This window comes from Delphinus delphis, chromosome 16, assembly GCF_949987515.2.
Source record: "Delphinus delphis chromosome 16, mDelDel1.2, whole genome shotgun sequence".
NCBI lineage: Eukaryota > Metazoa > Chordata > Mammalia > Artiodactyla > Delphinidae > Delphinus > Delphinus delphis.
Genome location: NC_082698.1, coordinates 9,976,890 through 10,001,250, shown reverse-complemented (window position 1 = coordinate 10,001,250; position 24,361 = coordinate 9,976,890). Strand labels below are relative to the sequence as shown.

The 24,361-nt window shown below is 51.0% G+C and overlaps 1 protein-coding gene across 15 annotated transcripts in view; it reads right to left on the bottom strand.

The window, feature by feature from the left end:
* The window catches only part of FGFR2 (fibroblast growth factor receptor 2), a 104,205-nt gene extending 80,429 nt beyond the window's left edge, over positions 1-23,776 (bottom strand). For all 15 annotated transcript variants that reach the window (XM_060033935.2, XM_060033931.2, XM_060033937.2 and 12 more), the window contains exons 1-2: positions 23,322-23,776; positions 19,200-19,491 (exon numbers count right to left, since the gene is read on the bottom strand). In XM_060033935.2, coding sequence (XP_059889918.1) covers positions 19,200-19,365 — 166 coding nt within the window. In that variant the 5' untranslated portion in view covers positions 19,366-19,491; positions 23,322-23,776. The remainder of the gene's footprint in view (positions 1-19,199; positions 19,492-23,321) is intronic.
* Positions 23,777-24,361: the final 585 nt, after the last annotated feature.

The following is a 24,361-nucleotide window of genomic DNA, read 5'->3' as shown; positions in this document are numbered from 1 at the left end:
CAACTAGGGAAAGCCCTCGCACAGAAACGAAGACCCAACACAGCAAAAATAAATAAATAAACTAAAGGATTTCATTTCTTTAAAAAAAAAACAAACAAAAACTGTCACCCAAGGCATCCCTGGTGGCGCAGTGGTTGAGAGTCTGCCTACCGATGCAGGGGACACGGGTTCGTGCCCCGGGCCGGGAAGATCCCACGTGCCGCGGAGCGGCTGGGCCCGTGAGCCATGGCCGCTGAGCCTGCGCGTCCGGAGCCTGTGCTCCGCAACGGGAGGGGCCACAGCGGTGACAGGCCCGTGTACCGCAAAAAAAAAAAAAAAAACCTGTCACCCAGTTTTCCAATTAGATGATAAGCTTCAAGGGTAGTAAAATAATTCCCCGAAATACATCAATAAGGTAACAATGTTCACTCATAACATTAAGCCATCCACCTTCAAGGTCTGAAACCAGTAACTACTACCAGCGGGAGATTCTACAAGTGTGTGCTCCCCCTTCCCAGCTGATTATTTCACAACAGGCTCATCTGGGGGTCTGTGGCGGCTTTGGGGAACCCCGGCAGAACCCAGCAATACCCCTGCATGATCTAGGACTTCAAGCGCAACTTAGGGAGGATGGGAGAGTGAATAGAAAGGGGGGAAGAAGGGAGAAGAGGTTGGGGATTAAAAGTCGGGGAAGACCAGTGGGGCACATGGTGGGGGTGAGGGGCTGAACGACACACCCATCCCAGGCCACCCAGCAGCTCCCGTGGCCCAGCTCGTAGGTTCCTGCATCGAAGACATCCCAGGGCACGGACACTTAGCCCGAGACCCAAACCACTGGCTCAGTGGAGGCAGCTCTGTCCCTGCCCCTCCCACGCGGCCACTGGGGCTTGGTTTCTCTTCTGTGCCGCTATCCTCCAGGTGACTCCCTGCCACGTGCTCCCGAGTGCTCTGTGGACACCTCCACAGTGGTACCGACCTCACTTTGCTCCATGGAGACAACGGGCCGGTTCCCTCTGACATCAGTGATGCTGCACCTGCGGTACCCTACCCACCCCTCTAACTGTGATGTGATCACCTCCCAGGGTCACAGGTCATGCCTCCCCTTGAGTCCACCAAGCTGCACGGCCTGCTCTATAAAATATGATGGTTGACACGGGGCAAAGTATTCCCTGAGAGATTTAAACGATACCTTTTATAGCAATATTAATACCTCCTGCATTTATTTTTTCTGGTACTGTAGCATACTTTTTACTCTTTCTTACAGACAGGAGTGGAGAAATCCATGCAGAGCACACACACAGCCCAACACTTCCGTCATCTGTTCTCACCAAAACACAACGAGGAGAAGGCTCCAGAAGCCACTTTGCTATGCACCAATTGCTCTTTCAGAGGCTTCCACGGACAGAAAATGTTTCCTCATATCTTTCATAATACAAATTACAATCCACAAAGAAGCAAGAAGGCTGGAGCGCACACACCAGTGCTGGACATTCTTTGTCTCTGTACCTAAAAGTGTTAAACAAACAAGGCGCTGAGTTTACTTTCTGGGAGGACGAAAAGGCACGTGTTTCTACTTGCTGAGGCCACACGCCTGGCGGGGGCAGCTCGGCTGTGCAGATCTTTGGTTGCATCAATCTGAACTTTCTCCCCACAAGTTTCAAACACTTGAGAAGCACAAGTGGCATCTTATCACACAGCTGCTTTCCAATAAATGGACTAATCTGATATTAAAAAATGAGAGATGGGCATCTCTGCAGCTCATCAAAAAGTGAATGGTGTGACTAACAGCCGCCACTGCACACGGCTGGTGTGTGATTCCTGTCCAGAGCTGCATCTCCTTCCCACCCCTAAGAAACTCTGAAGCCGGGATGCTTTGGGAGCTCCTGGAATGTAGAACTGAGGGGCCTCCAACTGCGGAGAGGAGATTGAGGAGGTGAGGGCTGCCTGACACCCCAAGTCCCGCAGTGGATCAGGGCAGAGGTGTGACATCACGCTGATGTCACCAGCTTTACTTCACAGGAAATCAACACAGCGAAACCAATCCTTGCTGGGGGTGAGCAGAGCCCAGGGAGGGGCAAGTCTTGTAAAAGTCAGAAAAGGCTGTGGTTTCTGGGACTTCGCTGTACATGACCAGCTGAATTCTTCCCTGGTGTCATCGGGAGGCCGTCTTGAGACAATTGGAGAGAATTGGAACAGGAGAGAAGCTGGAACAGGGAGCTATTTCAGGTAACACTTGATGCTGCCGTACCAGCCATAGCAGCACTTCAGACTGTCACTTTTTATAATGTTTGCCTATAAACTTTTCCCGTGTGGTTTTTGAAATGGCGCCCAAACGCAAACAGAGAACAGATGGGAAACCCGCGTCTTGCCCTGTCCAATCATTTCGTGGAGAATGGATGACAGATTTAAACTGTTAAGGAAGAAAAGAGCCGCATATGCCAAGGGGACAACTAACTACACAAATTCAGCCTTTTCTGGGGTTTCCTAGGGACCAGTGTCTTTTCAAAGGTCAAGATGATCACAGCTAAGAAATGGGAGCCCCGGTTTCAAGGATGCAGGGGGGTCCCCCCTGGAATGCATCCCCCCTGAGGTCTCTCCGTCTGAGAAAGTCAGGGGCATCCAAGCCCTAAAGACATTCCTCCAGGAAGGGGAAGAAATGGAGAAAGAAATCCCTAAATAGATTCCTCAGCAAGAGAGGAGGGGAGGAAGAGACAGGGAAAGGGGTGTCCTGCTAGGGGGTATGGGTGGCAGGCCTCCCCGGGAACTACGACACCAGCATGTGAGGCAAGAGTAGTAAACAGCCCCGGTTTCCTGGTGCCCTCCCGACCTTCCGCCACCTCGCACGAGAGGAATAAATATCACTGCTGTGGGGCTGCCACTGTCTTGACAGAAGAAATACACAGGACGCAGCTGCACACGTCACTGCAATGTCACAGGGCACAGAGCAGGTAAGTGTCTGTTGCAGACTCATCCTCCTGGTCTTTACGATGGCCCGTAGAGGCCACACTCCAGTCCCGGCAAGAAGTTTCAACTGGCCAACCCCCCAGTTCCTGTCCACAGGAACAGAATACAGAATCCCTCACATACACAGCACTGCCAAAGTACTTTCTACCAGCCGGAACGGAGGGAGTCTGGACAGACAGACATCTATATCGCATTGCTTTTCCGTAATCCATGGTGTCTTAGAGCACAGGGGCTTTGGAAGAGCGAAGCCCACACTTTTCTACGGCACAGTTTCCATCTAGGTGGCATCAAAGCTTAGCCGTAGAAAGACTGAAAGGTCCTGGTGTCCCTGCACTCAAGTCAGAAATGACCACCCTCGCGTGCCCTAGCACGGGGGTTCCGCAGACACCCAGATGGCAGCAGCAGAGCTGGCTGTTTCCAGCTCAGACAGACTCGAAGCTTCTCCTTTACGAGAACGGGCTTGCAGGAGACAAAATCCGGGCCTCAAACAGAGGCCTTATAAGGCCTGGGTACTACTTGTTCCTTAAGGGGGGAAGGGAGAGACAAATACTCTGCACAATATAAAGATGAAAGTTCTCTACCTCAAGAAATACTGCCAACATAAAAATGGGGGCCTCAAAGAATTCAAAGCCCTGGAACACAGATAAGTAAACAGGCTGCAGTTTTCTCTTCCAACCCTTTGTCGGGGTGTCTTGCAGACTCACGTCAGGACTTAAAACTCTCCTTGGCGGTATCACGGGGGCCAGGACAACCACTCATAGCTGTCTCTGCCACAGTAGCCTGACTGTTCCAGAAACTCTAGCCTGGCTCACATTCCTGGTGATCAGATGGGATAATGGCTAATGCTTCCAATATGGTAACCATTAAAAATTATATATTTAGGCGCACCCCTCATATAATTTAGGTCTGTCTTTGAGAAAGCCGGTGAACAGCTCTCCAAGTTGGAAAAGAAATGACGTTGTTACCTAAGAGAAAATAAAAATGTGGAAATAGTAAAGTGCCTAAGAAAGTACACATTTAAGAGTGAGCCACCGTTACCGCCCAATATTCGGACCCCAAATGCGGAAATATTCACCCCGTATTTTGTCAGCATCCCATCTTCTTTTGATCCAAGGTTTTAGGCTATGAATGATAGTGTCCTCCAAAAGGAAGCAAGAGGGACACAAAAGAGGTTTTCCCCCGGTCACAACGCGTGCAACGAACTCACGTTCGGAGAGCAAACTTCCCACGGGACCACCAGGAGGAGGGTACGGAACAGAAGCACCCGCATAAAGTCCCTAGATATTGGTAGCTTTGCTTGAGGAAGAACTTCAAAATTGAGCCCTTTGTTCAAAACCCAATTCCCAGAGAGACAAGCCATCAGGGTACCTAGTGCCCAGGAAGCAGAAACTGGCGCTAAGAGTTGTGTCCAAGTAGCTCTCCCCTGCCCCAGGTCGGATATACAGCGAGCCTGTGCGTTCAGCCCCCTGGTCGTCCAGGCCCTGAGCCTGCCTTCTGGGAACGCGCTTGCTAGACACGGCGGAGGAGGCTGGCCCTTCTCGAAATCTAGGCTTCCTCGGGCATGCTGTTCTAGGAAAAACCACATCATCAAAAAGCTGGCCCTGCCGACTGACTGAGACCACTGGAAAATCTGTCTCTTTTTCTCAGCAGAAGGTTTTGTACTCCCTGTATCACCACAACCAGGAAGGGAAAAGGGGGGAACAGGGATGGGGGTGTCGCGAGGAGGTGAAGGAATGAACAGGATCTGCCTGAAGTGGGCTTGCAGAGGCATCGCCTGTAAAATGAACACACATCATCATCTCCGGTCCTGAAAAACGCATCCTCTGCCCCCCAAAACAGTTTTGTCCCCAAGTCCTCGTGGCAGCCCTTGACCCCAGGCAGCCCTCCTCACTGTACAGAGTGGGAGGCCACCTTCCTCATCCGATGCTCCTTCAATTCCTGGAGCTGTTCCCTGTGGTACCTTAGCGTTTAGCCTCACTTCTGTCCCCTCCCTGGTGACTCTTCAGAAAAGGCAAGGACAGGCTGGGGATGTTAAAAGACCAGACTCAGAACAGGCCTGAGTCTCAACTCTGCCACTTAGAAATTGTGTGACCCAGGACAGGGCCCTCAGCTTTCTAATCACTTCGTCGTTCTTCCCCTGCAAACCAGGAACAACCATAACTGACAGTGCACGGAAAGCACTGAGCACAGTGCCCAGCACTTAGCGAGCGCTCAAAAGTACCAGCCGTGGGGAAGAACCTGTGGCTGAAAGCCTTGTTCCGGGGCTAACCGTGAACGGAGGAAACGCCCCTGACCAGGTCTTCTCAGCGCGGAAGGCTGGCGATGACAGGAAAGGGAGAGCCCCTAACACAGCTTAGCGCCTATTTGCCTACAGCGGCATGCTGTTTTCTGCTGGCGTGTGTGTGTGCGCGCACACGCGTGTGCACATGTGTTCTCAAGAACAGGAACGTGCATGGAGACCTGCCTGCCCTTCTGGGAATCTCCTCCCCGCCCCGCATACCTGTGGATACGCTCTGAATTCCACCCCCAGCTCCTCTGGTCCTTCTCCCTGTATTCTGATCTCCTCCATCTCTGCAGCTTTTCCCACCCCTACATGGCAATGCCACTCAAGCCCCTGCTTGCAGGTTCACGTTTCCACCTGCCCGAGGGAACACCTTACCTGGGTGTCTACAGAGGTCCTCTCTAAAGCAGGCAGATGACCTTCAACCTCCTCCTCTGGCCTCTTGCTGAATGGAGTCACCACGTGACATCAACGCAAGCTCCAAATCCACCCGAAAGCACCTCTGCTCCCTCTCGCCTCCCACCTCGTCAGTCCCCACATCTCCTCCCCTATTCAGTCTGTCTCTGCAACAGCTCTGGAGATAAAGCAAGGGCGGCTTTCGGTCCCACGGGCCCACTACTCCAGGCCTCTACCATCTCTCCGAAAGAGCTCTGCAACACCCCCCAACCCATCACCCGTGGGCCGCCCCCTGTGTCCTTCATGAGCCACTAGAGCAATCTTCTGAAAAGCAAATCTTACCACCACTTAAAAAAAAAAAAAAAAAAAGGCACAGACCACTCCACAGTTCGACAGGGTGAAACCCAAAGAACATCACCCACACTAAGGCCCTGGCTGCTCCTGGCCCCAGATCCCGCTCTACCCTCTCTCTCACAGCCGAGGCTTGTCTGTTCACATGGGCACTGTTCCCTCTACCTGCATCCCTGTCCCGAGACTCTGCACGGCAAACTCCTATTCAGCCTTCAAAGCCCAGCTCAAATATCATCTCCTCTGATTCCCATTAAGACAGACTGCACGGCTCCCATCTCCAATTCATCAGGTCTTTGTTTATCCATCTAGTATATTCCCAGCAGAATACAGTCTGCCTCCACCCACCCACTCCAATTGAGAGCTGGGGGCGGGGGGGGGGGCAGTGGAGGAGGGGGGCTCTGCTTCTCAGCCTTTACTTTGCATAAAGATCACCCAGACACAGCTTCCAGGGCGCCCCTTCCAACGTTTCTAGGTCAGGAGGCCTGAGGTGGGGTCTGAGATTCTGGATTTCCCACAAGTTCCCGGGGAATGCTGATACTACTGGTCCAAGGGCCGCCTTGTGAGAAGTTCAGCTCCGGTGTCTAAGGACAAGCTTTAGACCTGCTGCGGCAGTGATGAACCCTGTCAACTTGGGCGGCCCCTTCTCCTCCCTGAGCCTCAGAGTCCTGGTCTGTAGAAGAGGCTACCTCCAGGCTAGGTCAAGGTCACCACGGGGACAAAACCAGAGACTGCCTGGGAAGGCTTTTGTAAAGTGGGGGGCACACCTAAGAGAAGCCTCCACCCCGGCAGGGGTGCCCTGCCTGCCTACCCCTCAGCACTGGCCAGAGCAGGCCAGGCTCCTGCTTGTGGGCTGTAGCTTGATACTTTTTCTTTTTAACTTTTGAATTTTATTTTATTTTTTTATACAGCAGGTCCTTATTAGTCATCCATTTTATACACATCAGTGTATACATGTCAATACCACTCTCCCAGTTCATCCCACCAACACCCCACCCGCCGCCGCTTCCCCCCTTGGCGTCCATACATTTGTGCTCTACCTCTGTGTCTCTATTTCTGCCCTGCAAACCGGTTCACCTGTACCATTTTTCTAGGTTCCACATACATGCGTTAATATACGGTATTTGTTTTTCTCTTTCTGACTTACTTCACTCTGTATGACAGTCTCTAGATCCGTCCACATCTCTACAAATGACCCAATTTTGTTCCTTTTTATGGCTGAGTAATATATTAACTGATCAGCAGATTACATTTTTCCAATCACATGGGAACCTCAATTTGAATTTGTCTGATTTTAAAAAGGGGTTTTCTTTCAAATGAACAAATCTGCCACATCATATATATGTAAGTTACCAAAGTGGGGATTTCTGGAATGTTCCCAAATGGAACTAAACGTCCAAGGATCTTGTGAGAGTCGTCGTCATCAACGGCTATGTACAACACCTGTTTGATTACTTTTGTAAGGGAAGAAGCCTGTGGCTTATTAAAATACCATTTACTATTCATCCATCCAACAAATTTGAGATAACTGATATTTGTATGGGGGGCATGGTAACCCCCCAAAGAACTCCCTAGAAAAGAGGATCCCAGCTGGGCTCAGGGATGACTCACTGCAACCCGACAGCAGGTCATGAAACCCCCTGAACGCCAGACCCAGAGGCCACTAGCTTGAGGACCTGGGCTCCAGGGAGCGGGGTAGTTGGCCTGCGTTCCAGAGAGCATGCTGCAAAGCCAGCAGCCTGACCACATTCAGAAGCAAGTTTTCAGGGGCGGTCGCCTTTCCACCTTAGTGTTACCTGTGGCTCACATGGCCCCATTACTGACATAAACGGTGCCAACTCCAGGGGATACATTTGCCCTCTAAGTCCCGTAAAGGTCAGATCAATGTCCAAATCCTATTGGACATTTTCCCGAGCCCCTCCCTCAGCGAGTACGTTCTCAATACATGAATACTTTTAAAGCGGCCCCAGCTGCAAATGAGAGGGGAAAAAAACAGGAAGCTTGACGAGGAGAGAGGGAGGTGAAGAGTTACTCCTTGAGGGCAAGGCTGCCTCGGGTTCTGCAGCTCAGGACCTCATGGGGGTATTGTTCAGCAAGTTTACTTAAAGGGCTCGGCCTTTCTTCTCTCAGCAGGACCCCAGTTCCAACACCGGTTCGGAGCCTGCAGATGTGCCCCCAGACTGGTCCCCCCTCCAGCAGCATCCCAGCCATTTGCAAATGAAGGGACAGCAGCTGGATACTGGGAAACAGATGGGCCTCCTCATTTGAATGGGTTTGATCTGGCAGCCCGGGCCTCAGCAAGTTCAGGCCCGGCCAGCGCTGAAATCTGGCTCGGGCAGGCGAAGGCACAGATTCCTAGCCCGAGGGGTCTTCAGCGAGCAGCTCCATCAGAATGGCCCCTGGCAGAGGTCTCCCTGAAGTCAGAGGGGGCGGGGAGCCTCTGTGGTGGGCAGGGCCCATTCCCAGCCGGGGCCCGGGCCCGGCAGGACCCAGAAAGGCAGGACAAGCCACAGGGATCACTTTTCTCCCGTGATATGCAGAGAAAAGAAAACATCTCCCTAGGGGAATCCTGTGCCTGAGGATTGAAACCACATTCATTCAGGAAATTCCAAATTAAGATAGGCGCCACCGTGGTTAACCTTTCTCCCCAACCCTAAGCCGCCTATTTGCAGAGAGGTAAAAACTTCAAGGAAACAAACTTTGAAGAGCCCCTACCTCCTAATAGAGCCCCTTTCAAAACCCTCGGGAGCATTTGCTCTTGGAAACGCTGTGCACGGCTCCCCAGCGTCTTGGCTTCCCAAGACGTGGACAGGGCGTACCAGGTCCTTTCTTAAGCTGAGATTGTGCACCCCTCTCCACAGAAAGAGGAGGAAGCCTTGTTTGAATCCCTGAGTGCCCAGGTGAGGCCCCTGAGAGGGGACCAGAATCGTGTTCACTAGGTCTCCCTGGCTCCCCAGGGCCGTCTCCCTGCATCCACGTGGGTCTGGTAAGGAACTGCAGCTCCAGACTGTCAAGGAGCGAGGAGATGCCCCACTCAAGTGGCGGCTGAGGGCTGCCCGTGACCTCCTGACTCGCCATACCTTTAAGGGTAGGTACCTCTTACCGGACAGCAGAGAGGTCAGGAGGATTCCCAAAGTGGGCACAGAGCAACCTAGCTGGCACACCTGGCCGGGGCTGACTAGGGCCGACGCGGTGAACTTACCAGCAAATCAAGGCGGCACCCACTGCCTTCAAGACCAGCCTCAGGAAGGCGCACGGTTGGAAGACCCAGAAAAACCCTTAACATGGCACGTAGGCTGGCTCCAGCCCCGCCCGGCCTGGCCTGCTTCCGCAGCCCCATCTCTAGCACACTGGCCTCCTCGGGGTTCCCCGATTCCCTCTGAGACACACCATGCTTTTACTTCGGATGACCTTCACCTCAGATTGGAAGGTGCCCCTTCGTTTTTTGCAAGTATTTGACAAATGCCAGTCCCCTTCCCCGCCCCCCGTCCCCCCCAATTCAACAGGACTTGAGACTTCTCTGCTTGTCATTCTATCCCCACAGAGCCCGGCACACAGTAGGACATAGCAGGGTCTCAACATAATTGGGGGACAAACTCAAAGGAGTCACAGCAACGACGCTGCAATCTGAAAGGTGTGCTGTGGTAATGACCTTGGCTCTGGAAGCTGCGGCCGCACCAGGGCTGAGAGGCTCAGAGGGAACCGCGCAGTGTCACCTTCCAGCCAAGCATCCTACAACCTCTCACCCACACGGAGCCCCCCTTCTGGATGCCTGCGTCTTCTGCGTCACCGAGCAGGTGGCCGGCGCGGAGTGCAACTGGCTGAACCAGGCTTGATTCACCTCCCCGTCGGGCTGGAACCGCTCAGAGTTCACTTTCTTTTTTTTTTTAAACCACCAAACTGAACTTCGTTTGCTTTAAAAACAGGCTCTGCACCCCGGCCTCTTTTTTCCCTCGGGACACCCTTCCTGGCCAAGGCTACAGGAAGTATATAGGTGTTGCTGCTTCTGCCCTTTCGTTCTGGCAATTTTTTCCCCTTCCCCCCCCTTTTATTTATTTATTTATTTTTGCTTTCCTAGCTTCTGACATTAGAGGGCTCAGCATCTGTCCATGACCACAGGTTGCAGGAGCCCCAGGTATACCAGTCTGCAGAGGTAGGCCTTGACCCAACCTCAAACCAGAAATGCTGAAGAAAAGCTTGACACAATGTCAAACTGACGACCAAAACTGAACACTGAGTAGGTCCCAGGGCAGACCGCCTGAAGCACCTGGGACGAGGACAACGGGATGGTCTCGTGCTGCTGCCTTGCGGGCCGGCCCTTCCTGCTGTGACTCCTGCCGCATGACACTATCTGGGACTCCACGCAGTCTCCCTCTGGTCTCCTGCGCAGCAGAGAGGGTTAGCTTCTTACCAATAAGCGACATACCACCAGAGACCATTCCAGAAGAATCACGAAGTGGTAATTATTGGAATGGTTTTATCGTCTACGACTTTTCCTCAAATAGCTTTAGGGGAATAGATGTGGACAGATGAGAAGAAACTGCATCAACCAGCACTGTCCTTACATGTTTAAGAGTCAAATGACAGATTTAAGAATGAGCAGCTCCCCACAGTATTCCACAGAAGAGCCACCTGCTCAGGAAAGAGGAGGCCACTGGGAAATCTTTGTTGCACCAATCAATGTACCCCAAGGCCTGGACACGCACTCACTACCTACGGGGCCTTGGAGGAATCGTTTCATCTCCGAGAGTCTCAGCCATAAAATGCGAATGTGGATAGCTGGGGTCAGCTGCATCACTAAGATGAGAGGTGGTGGCGGGAGGAGGTATTGGAGGAAGGTGGTTCAGAAGGTACAAAATTCCAGTTAGAAGGGAAATAAGTACCAGGGGTATAATGTACAGCGTGATGACTAGAGTTAACACGGCTCTGTGGCTGGTATATGTGACTGTCATTAAGAGAGTTAATCCCAAAATATTTTTTTCTTTTTCTTTTTAGTGTCTGTATGAGATGATGGATGTTAGCTAAACTTACTGTGGTAATCATTTCACCATATATGTAACTCAAACGGTTGTGCCGTACATCTTAAACAGTGCTGCCTATTATATCTCAATAAAACTGGGGAAAGAGATTAGAGATAACATGTCAAGGCACCTAGCACAATGTCCAACACACAACAGGCACTTAATAGATGGTAATAAGAATTACTGTTACCACCACCTGCATCCTCAGCCTCTCAAGGAATGGGCTAATAGAATATGACCCCATCCACACTGCCCACTCCCACTCACACCCCCAGTGCCATGGGTACCATAACAATCTCCTTGAGCTCCCTTCCACGAAGACTGGAAGCCCAGCCACCTGTTAACTAAGGAAGGCCCAGCAGAGTGCCCGGGGGAAGTCACCACAGGCCAACCTGGCAGAGCCTATCATAACATGCTATGGAGCTCCCCTCACGGGCCAGGACAAAAGCAGAGCATGTGACACTCCCCTTCCCCGCCAACCCATCCCATAAACCTCTCTCCATCCTTCTCTTTTTTTTTTTTTCCTTGGCTGTGCCGCGTGGCATGCAGGATCTTAGTTCCCTGACCAGGGATCGAACCCGTGCCCCCTGCAGTGGAAGTGCAGTGTCCTAACCATTGACTCCAGGGAAGTCCCTCTCCATCCTTCTTCACAGGGCCTCTTGACAATCCTTTGTTTGGAAGCCCCAAGCACAGAACTCCTTGCCAAAATATATTGCTCCTTATGAAGCACATATCCAGCCGTCATTACACAGCCGCAATTGACTTTTTTCGACAGGGCAAAAAAATGTCAACCCTGAACCATTTGGACTGCAAGCAGCAAGAGGACCCCATTTCTAGGGTCCAGACTTGTAAATGCCCAGGATAATACAAAGGGTTGGACAGGCTCCCATGCCTCTCATCAGAATATTTGTCATTGTATATCGTAGGGTAAACATCCCAGAAGTATTGGTTTGACATCCTATCTCAGGTTTTTACCTCTACAAGGAAGTGGGGTGGGGCAGGGAGGAAAGTAGCACTTACTGAGCACCTACTATCTGCCAGGAACTACTGCACGGGCTTTACATACACTTGCATTTGATCGTCAGGGTCCCCCTTTCAAGATAGATGTTATCAGACCCACTGTTAGATAAAGAAAGAGAGGCTCAGAGAGGTTATCTAACTTATCCAAGGTCACGGCACCAGTAGATAATGGAAAGATTCAAATCTGCTTTGTTTAGCTCCCAAGGCCAAGTTCCTTCGGTGAGTTTCGGTCCCCAGAAAGCACATTACATACCATTTGAAATGATTTTATTCATGTCTACGAAAAAAAAAAAGTCAGATGCAGAATTTACGATAATAACATAGAGTATTCCTGGTCTTTAGAGATCTGAGTGATTTTCTGTTTGAACCCTAGGATGTATAGTTAATTGTGCACCTGCCTGGGTCAGCTAAAAAGGCAACAAGTTTTGGTCAAGATCCAGGAGGCTTAGTGGGATGGGAAGGAGGTGCCTTTTTTTGGGCGGAGGTTAGGGGTGGCCGCCACCTGTGCAGCCAGCTTTCGGGATCTTAGCTCCCCGACCAAGGACTGAACACGGGCCCTCAGCAGTGAAAGCGCAGAGTCCTAACCACTGGACCGCCATGGAATTCCCAAAGGAAGGAGGTGCCGTGAAGGCAGCCACACTCCTTTGGGGCAAACTCACTGTCTACTCACAATCTGAAGTGTAAGGGTTTTCAAAGAGTTTAAACCCTAAACTCACCACTGCAAAGATCTTTCCATACATTTTGTAGCGCCCCCCCACCTCCTACCCCCCCGCCCCCTGCAACACACAAAGTTGGACTTTTTGATGTCTTGATGTTCTTAAAACATTACAGCTGGTTACGTATGGCAAAACTTAACAGTAAACTGGCCTTTAAAAAGAGGTCACACATAGTAACTCAGAAGAAGTTCTAGTGTTAGAAAATAATCATGACAATATATACAGAGTTTACCGTATTAACGTCAGAGCTCAGAACTGGGTTCTTTCTTTCAAGTCAAGTGCTGTATATATAGATCATAAAATATATATGTCCCTTGACCTCAATTCTGAATCTGTCAGTCTTTTCCTTATAAGCTATTTTTTTGACCTCCCCATAAAACACGTTCACCACGACCCGACATTCTATATATGTGCATTCCATTCAGACACGACTCGGAATTTACCATGCTTTGGTTGGACAGGGGTTAGAGCAAAGAGTAGGCCACACCTTAGCTCCCTGACTCAGTACAGTCAAAAAGAAGTTGAAATTTTTAATATTCACATGAAATGGCAAAAGTCCAGAAGGGGACGTAACTACTTATGGGATTCCAAAGTGGAATAAATGACAACAGCTCACACCCAACATCTTAAAACTCCATCATGGTACAAGTTTCCTAAAACCAAAATCACTGAAACTCTAAAGCATGCCTATTCTACTTGATTTGCACTCTTCATGGACAACAGTGGTCTAGCCTGATGATTTAAAATATCCTTTTACATGATTATATAAACGGTAAAAGCTTGAAGTTACACAAACAGAGGCCAGTGAAAGCCTGCAACCACCATCTACCACTGACGTGGCTACCATTTTGGGTTTCCTGTCATGCCCAAAACCGGGGTAGTAACAATCAGAGCACGGGGGAAAAAGAACTTGGGAAAAGTGTGACGTTTGTTAATTTCAAAAGGAAACATCTCCAAGACATGGGGGCCCATCATAGTGAAAAGGCCAGCAGCTTGTTCAACCAGACTTCTTCACAGAACTCGGCCTCAGCTCCCTTCCCCACCTCCTCCCATTCCCTGATCCAGGAAAGCCAGAGCTGAACCTGGCTGGGTCACTCCAGGTCTATCTGGGTAAGCAGGAGGAAGTGGCCAGTTTGTGCAGACTCTCGGGCTGCCAGAAAGCCTTAAGGCTTCCCATGAAGATAGACACTGTCCGCAAAATGGAACACGAGTTGTGCGTAGCTTTAAAAACTCAAGTTCAAGAGCCTCTAAGCCTCTAAGGAGTCAAAGCTGAATTCTTCGGGGTTTGTTCATCTTGGATATAATGATCAGAAACCCACCTCTTTGGCTTAAGGCCAAACGTTCAGCCCTTACATTAGGTTCACGATTCAGCCACATATGGCCTTCAGCACTGTCACCATCAGTTAAAAGAAGTTACTGCTAAGACGGTAAGGCAGAGAGAAGGACGTGGGGTGAGGGTGTGGCATCAGGCGTTGCAATGCCAGGGAAGCCGGAAAAGCAGAGCCATCTCTAAATCCCACCTGGATGCAGCAAAAGCACAAGAAGGATGCAAAACCTCAGGCTAAAGTCATCCCTCCAGGAAAACCAAATAATAATAAAGACCATGGGCCTTTCTGCACAGCCTCACAAACCCCACTGGATCAGAATCGTTTGTGGGACAGCCTGAAAAACTTCCGAACAGTCACTTCTGAACTGCTTACCAAGGCAAGCACCCTGCTAAGCGTCAAACCGACACAGCGGAAAGGGGCACACTAGCTGTATTTCCTACCGAGCCTAAGATGCCGGCACCCAAAAATCAATTTCCCACATTTTCCTTTAAAGACTAAGATTAGACAGCATTTTTAATGGAAACGTAAAATTAAGCCAGACTCTGATGAAAGAGGGGGGCAGCCTTTTAACAATTACCCTGGATAAGTAAATACCCAAACAAGACACTACAAATGGGAGGGCTCCTGGACACATTTTACTGAGAACACAAACATTAAACAAAACTCTTCCTGTTTAAACACGACCCCAGTTATTTCATAACCATGTAATTATTCATTAAGCCTGATATTGGAAACATCTCATATTGGATTGCTCTAGTTATTTGAATTCTCACCCTCAGCTGAGTGGGAAACACTTGAGAGCAACAAGTCTTCAGTTATGGCCTAGCAAGGACTAGTCACCTAGTAGGTACTCAGTGTTTTAACTGGTTAAAATAAAAAGGCAAAATACAAACACACACACACACACACACACACACACACACACACGGAATTTGGATGAGAGCGAGCCAGTACAGAAAGTATACAAATACCAATTCTCTGGGCTTGCCAAATTTTTGCTCTAGAAGTAATATTAAACACAGCTCTTTGTCTATGAATTGTGAAATACTTTATATACTAATAAAGAATGTGTACTTCGTTGTGTATTGAACTGCATAAGCCTACGTTTGGTTTAATTTACCAAGAATAAGTCCTTGTTCCTAAGCTATCAAGTTACAGTCAACTCTTAAATATTAACACATACTGAGGAACAAAGATGCAGATAATACAAAACAGAAGATTATTTTAAATCATTCATTCTTGGTATGCGGATATATTCTTTTTTTCTTTTCTTTTAACTTGCAATTAAATGCGTATGGCTGATATCATGGCATTTACAATACTTCTAACAAAGGACTTAAACCATACTGGAAAAATCTGAGGTAAGGAGGTCTCCGTGTGGACCCCATGCTCAATCTCTCTGCTACTGAACTTTGGACCAACTCACATCAGTCAGGATCACCTTGCCCAAAAATTGATTAAAAAAAAAAAAAAAAAGGCATACTACTTTCTTCCCAGGTTGTTGCTTTTCAGAATGACACTTTGTGGAGGGTGGAAAAGTAATAAAGGGTTTTGGGTTGGAAAAGCCCTTTTATTTTAGCTCCTACTGGGCTGATGTAAACAAAGATGTGGTTTATGTCAACAATGACTTAATTAACCAGAGTAGGTGACAATGCCAGGAAGAACTTGAAAGTAAGAGTCGCCTCCACCCCAAGGTAATCAAGCTTGACTATACTTTAAATAATTACAATCTTAACCAACAGAGCAGTGCTTGGCATTGAGGACTACTGGCCCCTTTGAGTCAACTGAGTTTAAACCCTTCGCAGCTGGTCACCTACAAAAATGAATGACCAGTTGAAAATATTCATTTTTAGTCTGGAATATTAACTAAAATCTTCTAGAGATTATTTTCTTCTTAAGTCAGTTGAGTAGACCCAAACCTACTGCCACCACTTCAGAATGTGTCCAGAGACAAATGATATATGACAGATGATGGGATATATGATATGATGGTACATGGTAGATGAGATGATGTGATACATGATATGATGATGGATGGGATAGGGTGATGATAGATGACATGATACTGTACAAAGCTGGGACAATTGGAAAAGGACCCTCTAGCATTAGGGCTCCTTCCTGGAACTTAGTTACCTTTTTCTCCGCACAAATTTTCCTCTGGTCCAGCCCGATACACATTATCTAAACTGAGCTTCCCAATTAGCAAAACAAAAATAAGATAAGGCCTTGTGCACTAGAAGGTCAAGGTTGAACTTATTTTAACCAAAGCTACAGTTAAACTCACCATGGAGGACAGACAGGGACTGATGGACACACATGGATGGGGGACTCTCTGTCTGTCTCTCTCCAATTCGTTGGTACCACAGCCTAAACTGGAGCTGCCCTACTTAGTCTGCTTCCAGTTGCTAAAATCTCCTCTTCCTCATCTACAATTAGATTACCTTCCTAACAACCTCTGACACCAAAGCAAAACTCCGGCATTGCAAGAACTCATCTTAGGGCTCAAATCAGTTGGAAGGGGAAGTACAGACCCTACAGAAAGCAAACAAACACAGCTGCCTGGAAACACGAAGGGCCTCCTCCATTAGAGAGCAACTTTCTACTCAACTGTCTCCAAAAGCCTAGATGTTTCCTGACACTGTGGCAACTGACCCAGCCAGCCCACGGGACCAGGAAGATGCATGTGCCCAGCTCACTGGGAACAATGATGACAACACATCCCAGGTGCTCATTAGACGCCAGGCCCTGTGCTAAGCGCACTTCACGTCCAGGCCCACCTAAATCTCCCAGCAAGCTTTTGAGGCAGGTCATCAGAAGGCTTCTGAGGATATAAATATTCATTTAGCACGAATGAAGAGACGCTGAAGACTGTCTTATCCAACCCTCAGACGACAGAAAGGGAAGGAAACTGAGGTCCAGGGGTTTGTGAGCTTTTCCAAAGTCACCGCTTTGCAGGCTTTTGCGGGGTCCACTAAATCTTTTTTTTTTTTTAACCTCTCACAACTCTGGACACAAACCTCATAGAAGCTATGAACCCCGAAATATGCACAGAAGGACATCTGCAAAATATGACCTACCATTTCCGGGAATTCAGGCACCTCCCCTCAACCCGCAAGCGCACAGATGCCAAGTTGGGAAGACCTGCTTCCAACGATACTCACATTGTTGGAGGCACATTTTTAACAAAGAACCACCGTGCGGACTCCATCCCTGTCCACTGCTTTTCCCCCTCTCTGCCTCACCTCTTTCTTCCAGCATGTGCACACATATTTTAAACTCTCTTCAATAATTAAATATGATAAAAAGAAGTCCTCCAGGACCATTTTACACTTTATGTTGAAATAAACTCCCAATAATGCTGCCCTGGAAGTCTAAATGAAAAATGACATTTTCCTCCTAACCTGGGCCATTCCTGGGAAATCCCAGCTCAGCTGCCTCCGTGTGGGCTGAGCCACGCACTCGGGGGAAAACTGGCAATTAGAGAAACATCCATTTTAATTATTAGCAAAATTAAAGAAGTACAGGCATGACTTTCAGAAACCAGGACCCTTTTCCCTCAAGTTAAACCCTTTAAAAATGCATCACCTGGGCTTCCCTGGTGGCGCAGTGGTTGAGAGTCCGCCTGCCGATGCAGGGGACGCAGGTTCGTGCCCCGGTCCGGGAGGATCCCACATGCCGTGGAGCGGCTGGGCCCGTGAGCCATGGCCGCTGAGCCTGCGCGTCCGGAGCCTGTGCTCCGCAACGGGAGAGGCCACAGCAGTGAGAGGCCCGCGTACCGCAAAAAAAAAAAAAAAAAATCATCACCACTGCACATTACAGCCATGCTTATGTCACAAGGAGGTAGTCACAGACACAAGCTCCTACAAGATTTCCTTCCCGGAGATCTGGAAACCTCGGCGATGTCACCGCACCTGTTCATTATAAAGCCTCCGTACCTCTGTGTAAGAAAAAGGGCATGAGCCTCATCTCACGACTGCTGGACTGCTTCCGGTAAGAAGTCCCTCCGTCTTAGAAAAAGATATGCCTTTATGCTTCCTGACTCGGGGTCTCAGCGGGAGCCCCCCTCGGATGGGGACACAGCCCTCCCTCCCGCGTGGTCCTAGACGGGCTTGCGGTCCTCTTCTGTGCTGGGTGCCTTTCCAGAACAGCTGAGCTGACCCCAGCCCACTCAGGCCCCCGAGCTCAGCAGGCACCAGGTGGGCTCTCAGCAAACAGGTTCATTAAGTGGCGATGAGTGCTAGGATCTGCCGTTTTATTCTCAGATTACCACTTGAAAAATAGCTCAGCTACCGATATTCCCTCCTGATGACAGATTTCAGTGCTGCACCGAGTCAGGGCTTGGCTACCGACATCTCGGAAGGACCTGGGAAGAGTTTCCAAATCTGCCCGGCGGGATAATTCAGCCCTGTTCGGTGCTCACAACTGGCCTCACGCCTTTCTGTACCTTCCAAAATGCATAATGTGTTGCCTTCATGCAATTTCCAAAGCTGAAACACCAACGCACGCCCTGTTAGATCTGGAAGTTCTCAGAGATTCAGGAAAGGCCCAGGTACACTTCAAATTGACTTAAAATAGAATCTGCCGCTTTGTGACGTACTGCTTAAGTATTATGAATTACAATGGCTCAAAAGAATGTAACGTGTCAAGCATCTCCGTGCTGAACTTCAGAGGCTGCTTTTTCTCCTCAGACAATGAAAATAAAATGTCAGCATTTCAGATGTCGGCAATTTCCCTTAGTGACTCCTTTTGTCAGAAAACAGCAATTCTTTACACTGTGAGCAAAACTTTCTCCGGTAAGCATGCTCCTGCAGAAAGCCCTAGATGGCATTCAGCTACAAGCTCCCCTTCCACGGCTCTCCTGGGCACTGGATAAACTGCCCGCTGTCTCCCTCACCCAGGTCAGAGAAACGCACATGCCGAAAAACCACCAAACTACACCACTCTGCCTGCAGTGTCCCAGCTGGGAACCTGCTCTCGTAATCTCTGGCTTGCGGGGAGCAGACAGCCCACTCTCCCTTGCTCTTGGAAGGCTCATTTACAACACAAGGGGCAGCTGATTCTCAGACAGGCCTCGACCTAAGTGCCACTTCCCCGGACAGACCCCAAAACAAACTTGGTACCCTGAAAGTGAAATTAAACAACTTACCTTCCGGCTCCACCGTGGTATCCTCAACTAAATTGAAGGAGGGCCGGGCCAGGGACAAGGTTGCCATGGTGACCACAACCAGGCCGACGAGGCGCCCCCAGCTGACCATGGTTACAGTGCCGATCCCCCGTCCTCTTCCATATCTCCATGTGGACGTTAATCCCATCTGCACACTTCCTCTATGAGCATGGACTGCCTGCAGCAACGCCTTCAGCCGGCGGTGGGCTCGGGAACCGAGGTGCTGTGACAGCCTCTGCCGGCCCTGCAGCCACTTCTGCTGCTGCTGTAGCCTCTAGAGGAGAGAGTCGGCAAGTCAGCGAAATCCTCCCCAACTCCAACTCATTTCAACCCAGTTCTTCTTCATTATCTGCAAATGCCTTCCATCCGCACGTGAGTCCCAGGGGTTTCCACCAGCCCCGTCCACAAAAGGTGTTAGGCTGATCGTTTAGAAAGCCTACTTTTAAGAAACAGAGATAAAAAAAGAGGAGCTACAGGACACAGATACGTGCGGCCACTTCAGTTAGGCAAAGTGTACTCTCTTCTCCTACCCACTGTCACCTCTACCGCCCTCAAGAAGCAGAAGCAACGTGACCTTAGTTTCAAGGGCAACTACAAAAGCAAGTTAATGATGCTCGGGCTGGCAGACCCAGCCTCTCGTTAACTTCTCTCAGGCCAACTGCGCTTCAGAGGCATCTGCTTCTGGGGGCTGGAGCCCTCAGGAAGAAGGGAGACAAGCAAAGTAAAAAGAACCCCAGGAAGGCGACCAAAAATTCCCACCAGTTTACACTTGTCGAGATTCATTTTCAAATGCAGAAATGTATTTCAATCTTTCGCCAAGCAGCCACTTACAAAGAATGAACGGAACTGCAATACATTCAAAGCAGCTGATCCAAAAAGAGATTCGAAGGCTGAATCCCGTTCCACTATGACTAATGGCAACCCAGGCCTAGTGAATGTCTTCAGACAGAGTGGGTTAAGAAGGGGAGCAAATGCAAATTCTGATGAATATCACAGGCATTTATTAATGATGCTGCTTCTGATGATATGTAAATTATCATCAAGGTATGTGATTGGGCCAATAACTTTCAGTATGCTAACCTACTGGCTAAAATTTCAGAGCAGAAATTACAAGGGGGTGCCCAACCTGCTATTCTGTTCACTCATTTGATCCAAAGGCAAAGAAAATTTTCCGCACTTAAGATATTCCAAATAACTTTAAATTTGTTCGGTATCAATTACTAAGTATAGAACCGAAATGCACAAACTTTAGAGAATTTGATCGACACAGTCAGATTCTGTGAACTATACATGCATGAACCACATTTTATAGGATTGAGGGTAGGGGTGAGAACTTTCTAAACCCCACGCTCTCTGCATGACTTGATATTTCGAATTATGACTACGATTTCAATACTGCTGGAGCCTCCCCAAAGCTACATCAGAAAAAACTTTTAGCTTTAACTAAGGATTAAAGTGGGTAAGGGAAAAAAGGATGCTGCACCACTTCCAGAGGAGGAATAAAGAAAATCTCTGCTTCAAAGAAAGCACATGTGAAGTGGTGTGATTCACGGCACAAGCAAGAAAAGCATGTGTGCCCACCCTGTTTTCAGTCTGCTTGAAGGATTTTTTGGCCAACTTTTCTTTCCTCTTCAAGTTAAGAGCCTCAAAAGATAATTCCATATCTATTTCTACATACACGTGGGAGGGAAACACACAAACATTCTCATTGACTTACTAAGCATTTCCAGAATGCATGGGAATTTTCTGCCTCACAGGAACAATCTTAAATCCTAGCAGGAGAGTGGGCCCCAGGCTGCTTCCCCAGCCGCCTCGCCCACCTGTCCCAGCCTAGAGGAGCTTCCTTTGCTCTAGGCAGGGAAAGGTGGACAGTAAGTGACCTCAGCTAAATCCCAAACCATTCATTCATCCCAACAGCTTGCACCAGAAACTGACTTTTAGCCATTTCCAGGTCCAGGCCCCGCGGCCACCCCCTTCCCAAATCTCTGGAAGGTGGAGGCCTAGGGCGGCAGGTCTGCACAACTCCTCACCGGACTGGACAAAAGTATGGAGGGACCTCCTAGGCAGGATAATGAGGTCCCCAGGCTCGGTGTTGGGAACACAGGCCCAGCATGCCACTGGCGGCCACAATCCCAGCTTCCTGCCTTCAATACCATAATCCCTCCTGGAGTCTGAGCCTCAGTGAAAGCCCCAGCGTGTTTATTTTTCCCCTTGAAAGGGAACTCTCTTCTCCGCCTGGGCGCGGGAGGAGTTGTCACCCTCCCAGTGATGGATGGCTCTTCATGGCCACCCGTCCCCCTGGTCCATTTTCACCTCGGCACAAGCCCGCCCCCAAAGACAGGCAAAGTGACAAGCGAGTGGGCTTGGCTGGGGAGTGGTCCCTATGCAGGTCGATGCTGGGCTCCTCGGTTTACCAGAACATTCCCAACCCCACCACCACCACGCTCCAAGAAGACAGCCCATGCAGCGCCCGCCTTACCTGAGTTTCTACCCCTAAGAGGTTGTCTGCCTGCCTGCCCGCCCATGACGAGCACTTGGGTGTTTTGTTCCCAGTACATTTCACATCAGTCAAGAGAGCCAGGCAAGGTGCGGGGGCGCCCAGGTCCCCCGGGGGCAGACCCACCTCCTGGCTCAGAGCCTCCCTAGCTCCCCTTCTCCCCACAGCTAACAGGGCAGGGGCCTCTCAAGGGGTCAAATGCGGTGGGTGTGGGGATTACTCAACATACTGAAATTCTCAAAAAATGCAAAATACAGGCTGACCTGGGACCACCTTCTCTTCCCTGTTAACGCTGGCAAGCCAATGAGGACTTGCCGCCGCTTCGGGAGAACTGAACACCACCAACCCGGCTTCATTGTAGCACTTCTTTCATTTGTTTGCTTGGAATATCTGATTTTCTCCCCCTTCTCTGGGCGCTAAAGAGCTCAGAGAAATCTGCATTTTAATTGACATTCCAAGGGGGGAGAGAGAGAGAGAGAGAGAGAGAGAGAGAGAGAGAGAGGGAGAGAGAGAGAGAGAGAGGCTCCCGATTTCTTTTCTATTCAAACTAAACAGTCTTTTCAGATGAAAATGAGTCGAGGCCAGTGGAAGATTTACAGGGATTTGGGACCACGGGGACAATGGGGTTTTAAACGTTGATAGCGTTTCACACCAAACACATAATGGGTGAAAGCAGGTTTGCCTTTAAGGGTAGGTTTTATTGAATTGGGCGAGAGGAAGGAAGGTCGCGAGAAGAGTCTGCAAGGGAGCGGACGGCGAGGGGAGCGGCGGAGACTCATCGCCCCCGGGCCGGACCTCTGTGCCTGGCCCTCTGGCCGCGAGGGTCGGAGCCAGCTCCTGGCCCGGCCCCCAGCTGATTCCCCGGCGCGGTCCGGCAGCCGAAAGAATGAGCGCGCAAGTTAGAACTCGCCTGCGCTTTCGACATCTCCGAGCTGCTGCCGGCGGAGCAGGCAGCGAACTAGAAAAAGTCGGTCCAGTTCGCCCCCTAGCCCCAGGCGCGCCGGGCTCCCTCCAGCGCCGACGGCGGCTGCGGGCCAGGGGCGCCCGGCACTACAATCGGGGAACCGGAGCAGCCCCCTCCCCAAATGTGCCACCCCCGAGCACCTCCTACCCTACGGAGGTGTCGCCGGCCCCACCCCAGCGGCTCCCTCCCGGGGAAGGGCACCCCCGTCGGGGCCTGGATGGAACGGGACGGGTGCTCCCCGGGCCCCGGAACGAGGCACCCCGAAGATGCCCCTCCGAGCTCCGGACCTGTGCGGCTGTGCCACCAGCGAGGCAGCCCCGCCGCTCGCCCGCCAGCTCTGGGGTCGGAGGATCTCGCCGGCCGGAGTTTGACAGGGGGGCGGGTGTGAGCGCCAGAGGCAGATGTCAGCATCTGGATGGGGGTGGTTGAGGCAGAACTTCCCTAACGCCAGCCGTCAGCATGCACCCAGCTCCCCCATCACCTATGCAGCCAAAGAGGGAGAACAAGGAGCAGCCTCCACAGTGCCAGCCCTCCGCTCGGGGGACCGTGCACCCGGCGTCCCGGGCTTTCACGGCGCCCACTCTCCCGTGGGCCCACTCTCCAGTCCCGCGAGGCTCCCCGAGGGGCCCACCACGGAGGTTACCTTGAATGGCAACGATCCCCGGCGACCGGCTCTGTCCCCGCGCCCGGCGTGGGTCGGGACGGAGCAAACGACGAGCTCCCCCCAAAAAGTGGTCCTTGGGTCCTCGCCGGCGCCAAGGCTCCGAGGCTTCAAGCGCACCCCAGGTTGCGGAGGCGCGCGGGCATGACGCCCGCAGGCTGCGCTTGGATTTGGGGAGCGAGAGGAAGAAAGGACTCAGGCTTGGCGTTTCCTCCAGCAAACTTTGCTCGCAACTTGCGAACGCTCGGAGCGCGTAGGAAAGCCGCGGCCTCGGGGCGCCCGGGGCTCGCGGCCGGGCCCAGCCAGCATGGAAAGGAGTCGCCGCGCGGGGCTAGCTACGCCGCGCGCAGACCCCGCGGCGCCCGAGCTTTGTGGCGGCCGCGCTCGCTCGCTCGCTCGCCCGCCCGCCCGCCCGCTCCTCACCCGCCGCCCGCCCGCTCAGCTCTCCGCGGCGCTCTCCACTGCCGCCGCCGCCGCCGCCGCCGCCGCCCCCTCCCGGCGGGTCACGCCCCCGCTGAAACCCGAGCCGTTTCCTGGACGGCGGCGCCCGCTCTGCCAATCAGCGCCGCGCGCCCCGACCGCCCCTGCTCCGCGCGGCTCCCGACGCCTGCGAGCGGCCCCAAGACCCCGGCCGGGAAGGCGAGGGGCCCGGCCAGCGCCGGGACGGAGAGAGGCATCAGCATCCTCGGTGAATCAGGCCGGGTCCCGCGCCCCCGCCCCCGCCCCCTTTCTTCGGGAGTTGGCCTGACCGACGGTTTGCCGGGCGGTTGCGTTACGTTCTTATTTCAAGTCAAAACAAATGACAGAATGCCTGCTCTACCCCCGAAAGAGACTTTAATATGCGTCTGCGTGGTATTGGGGGGAGAAACGTAATGCAACTGAAACTTTGAGAGGAGAGGAAGCAACTTGGGAATGGTTGCTGGACGCTACACTGCTCTGTCCTTCAAAACGAGAGCAATGAGAAAAGAAACGAATATTTATGGAGGCCCTGCTATGGGTGGGACACACGGAATAGTCTTCTT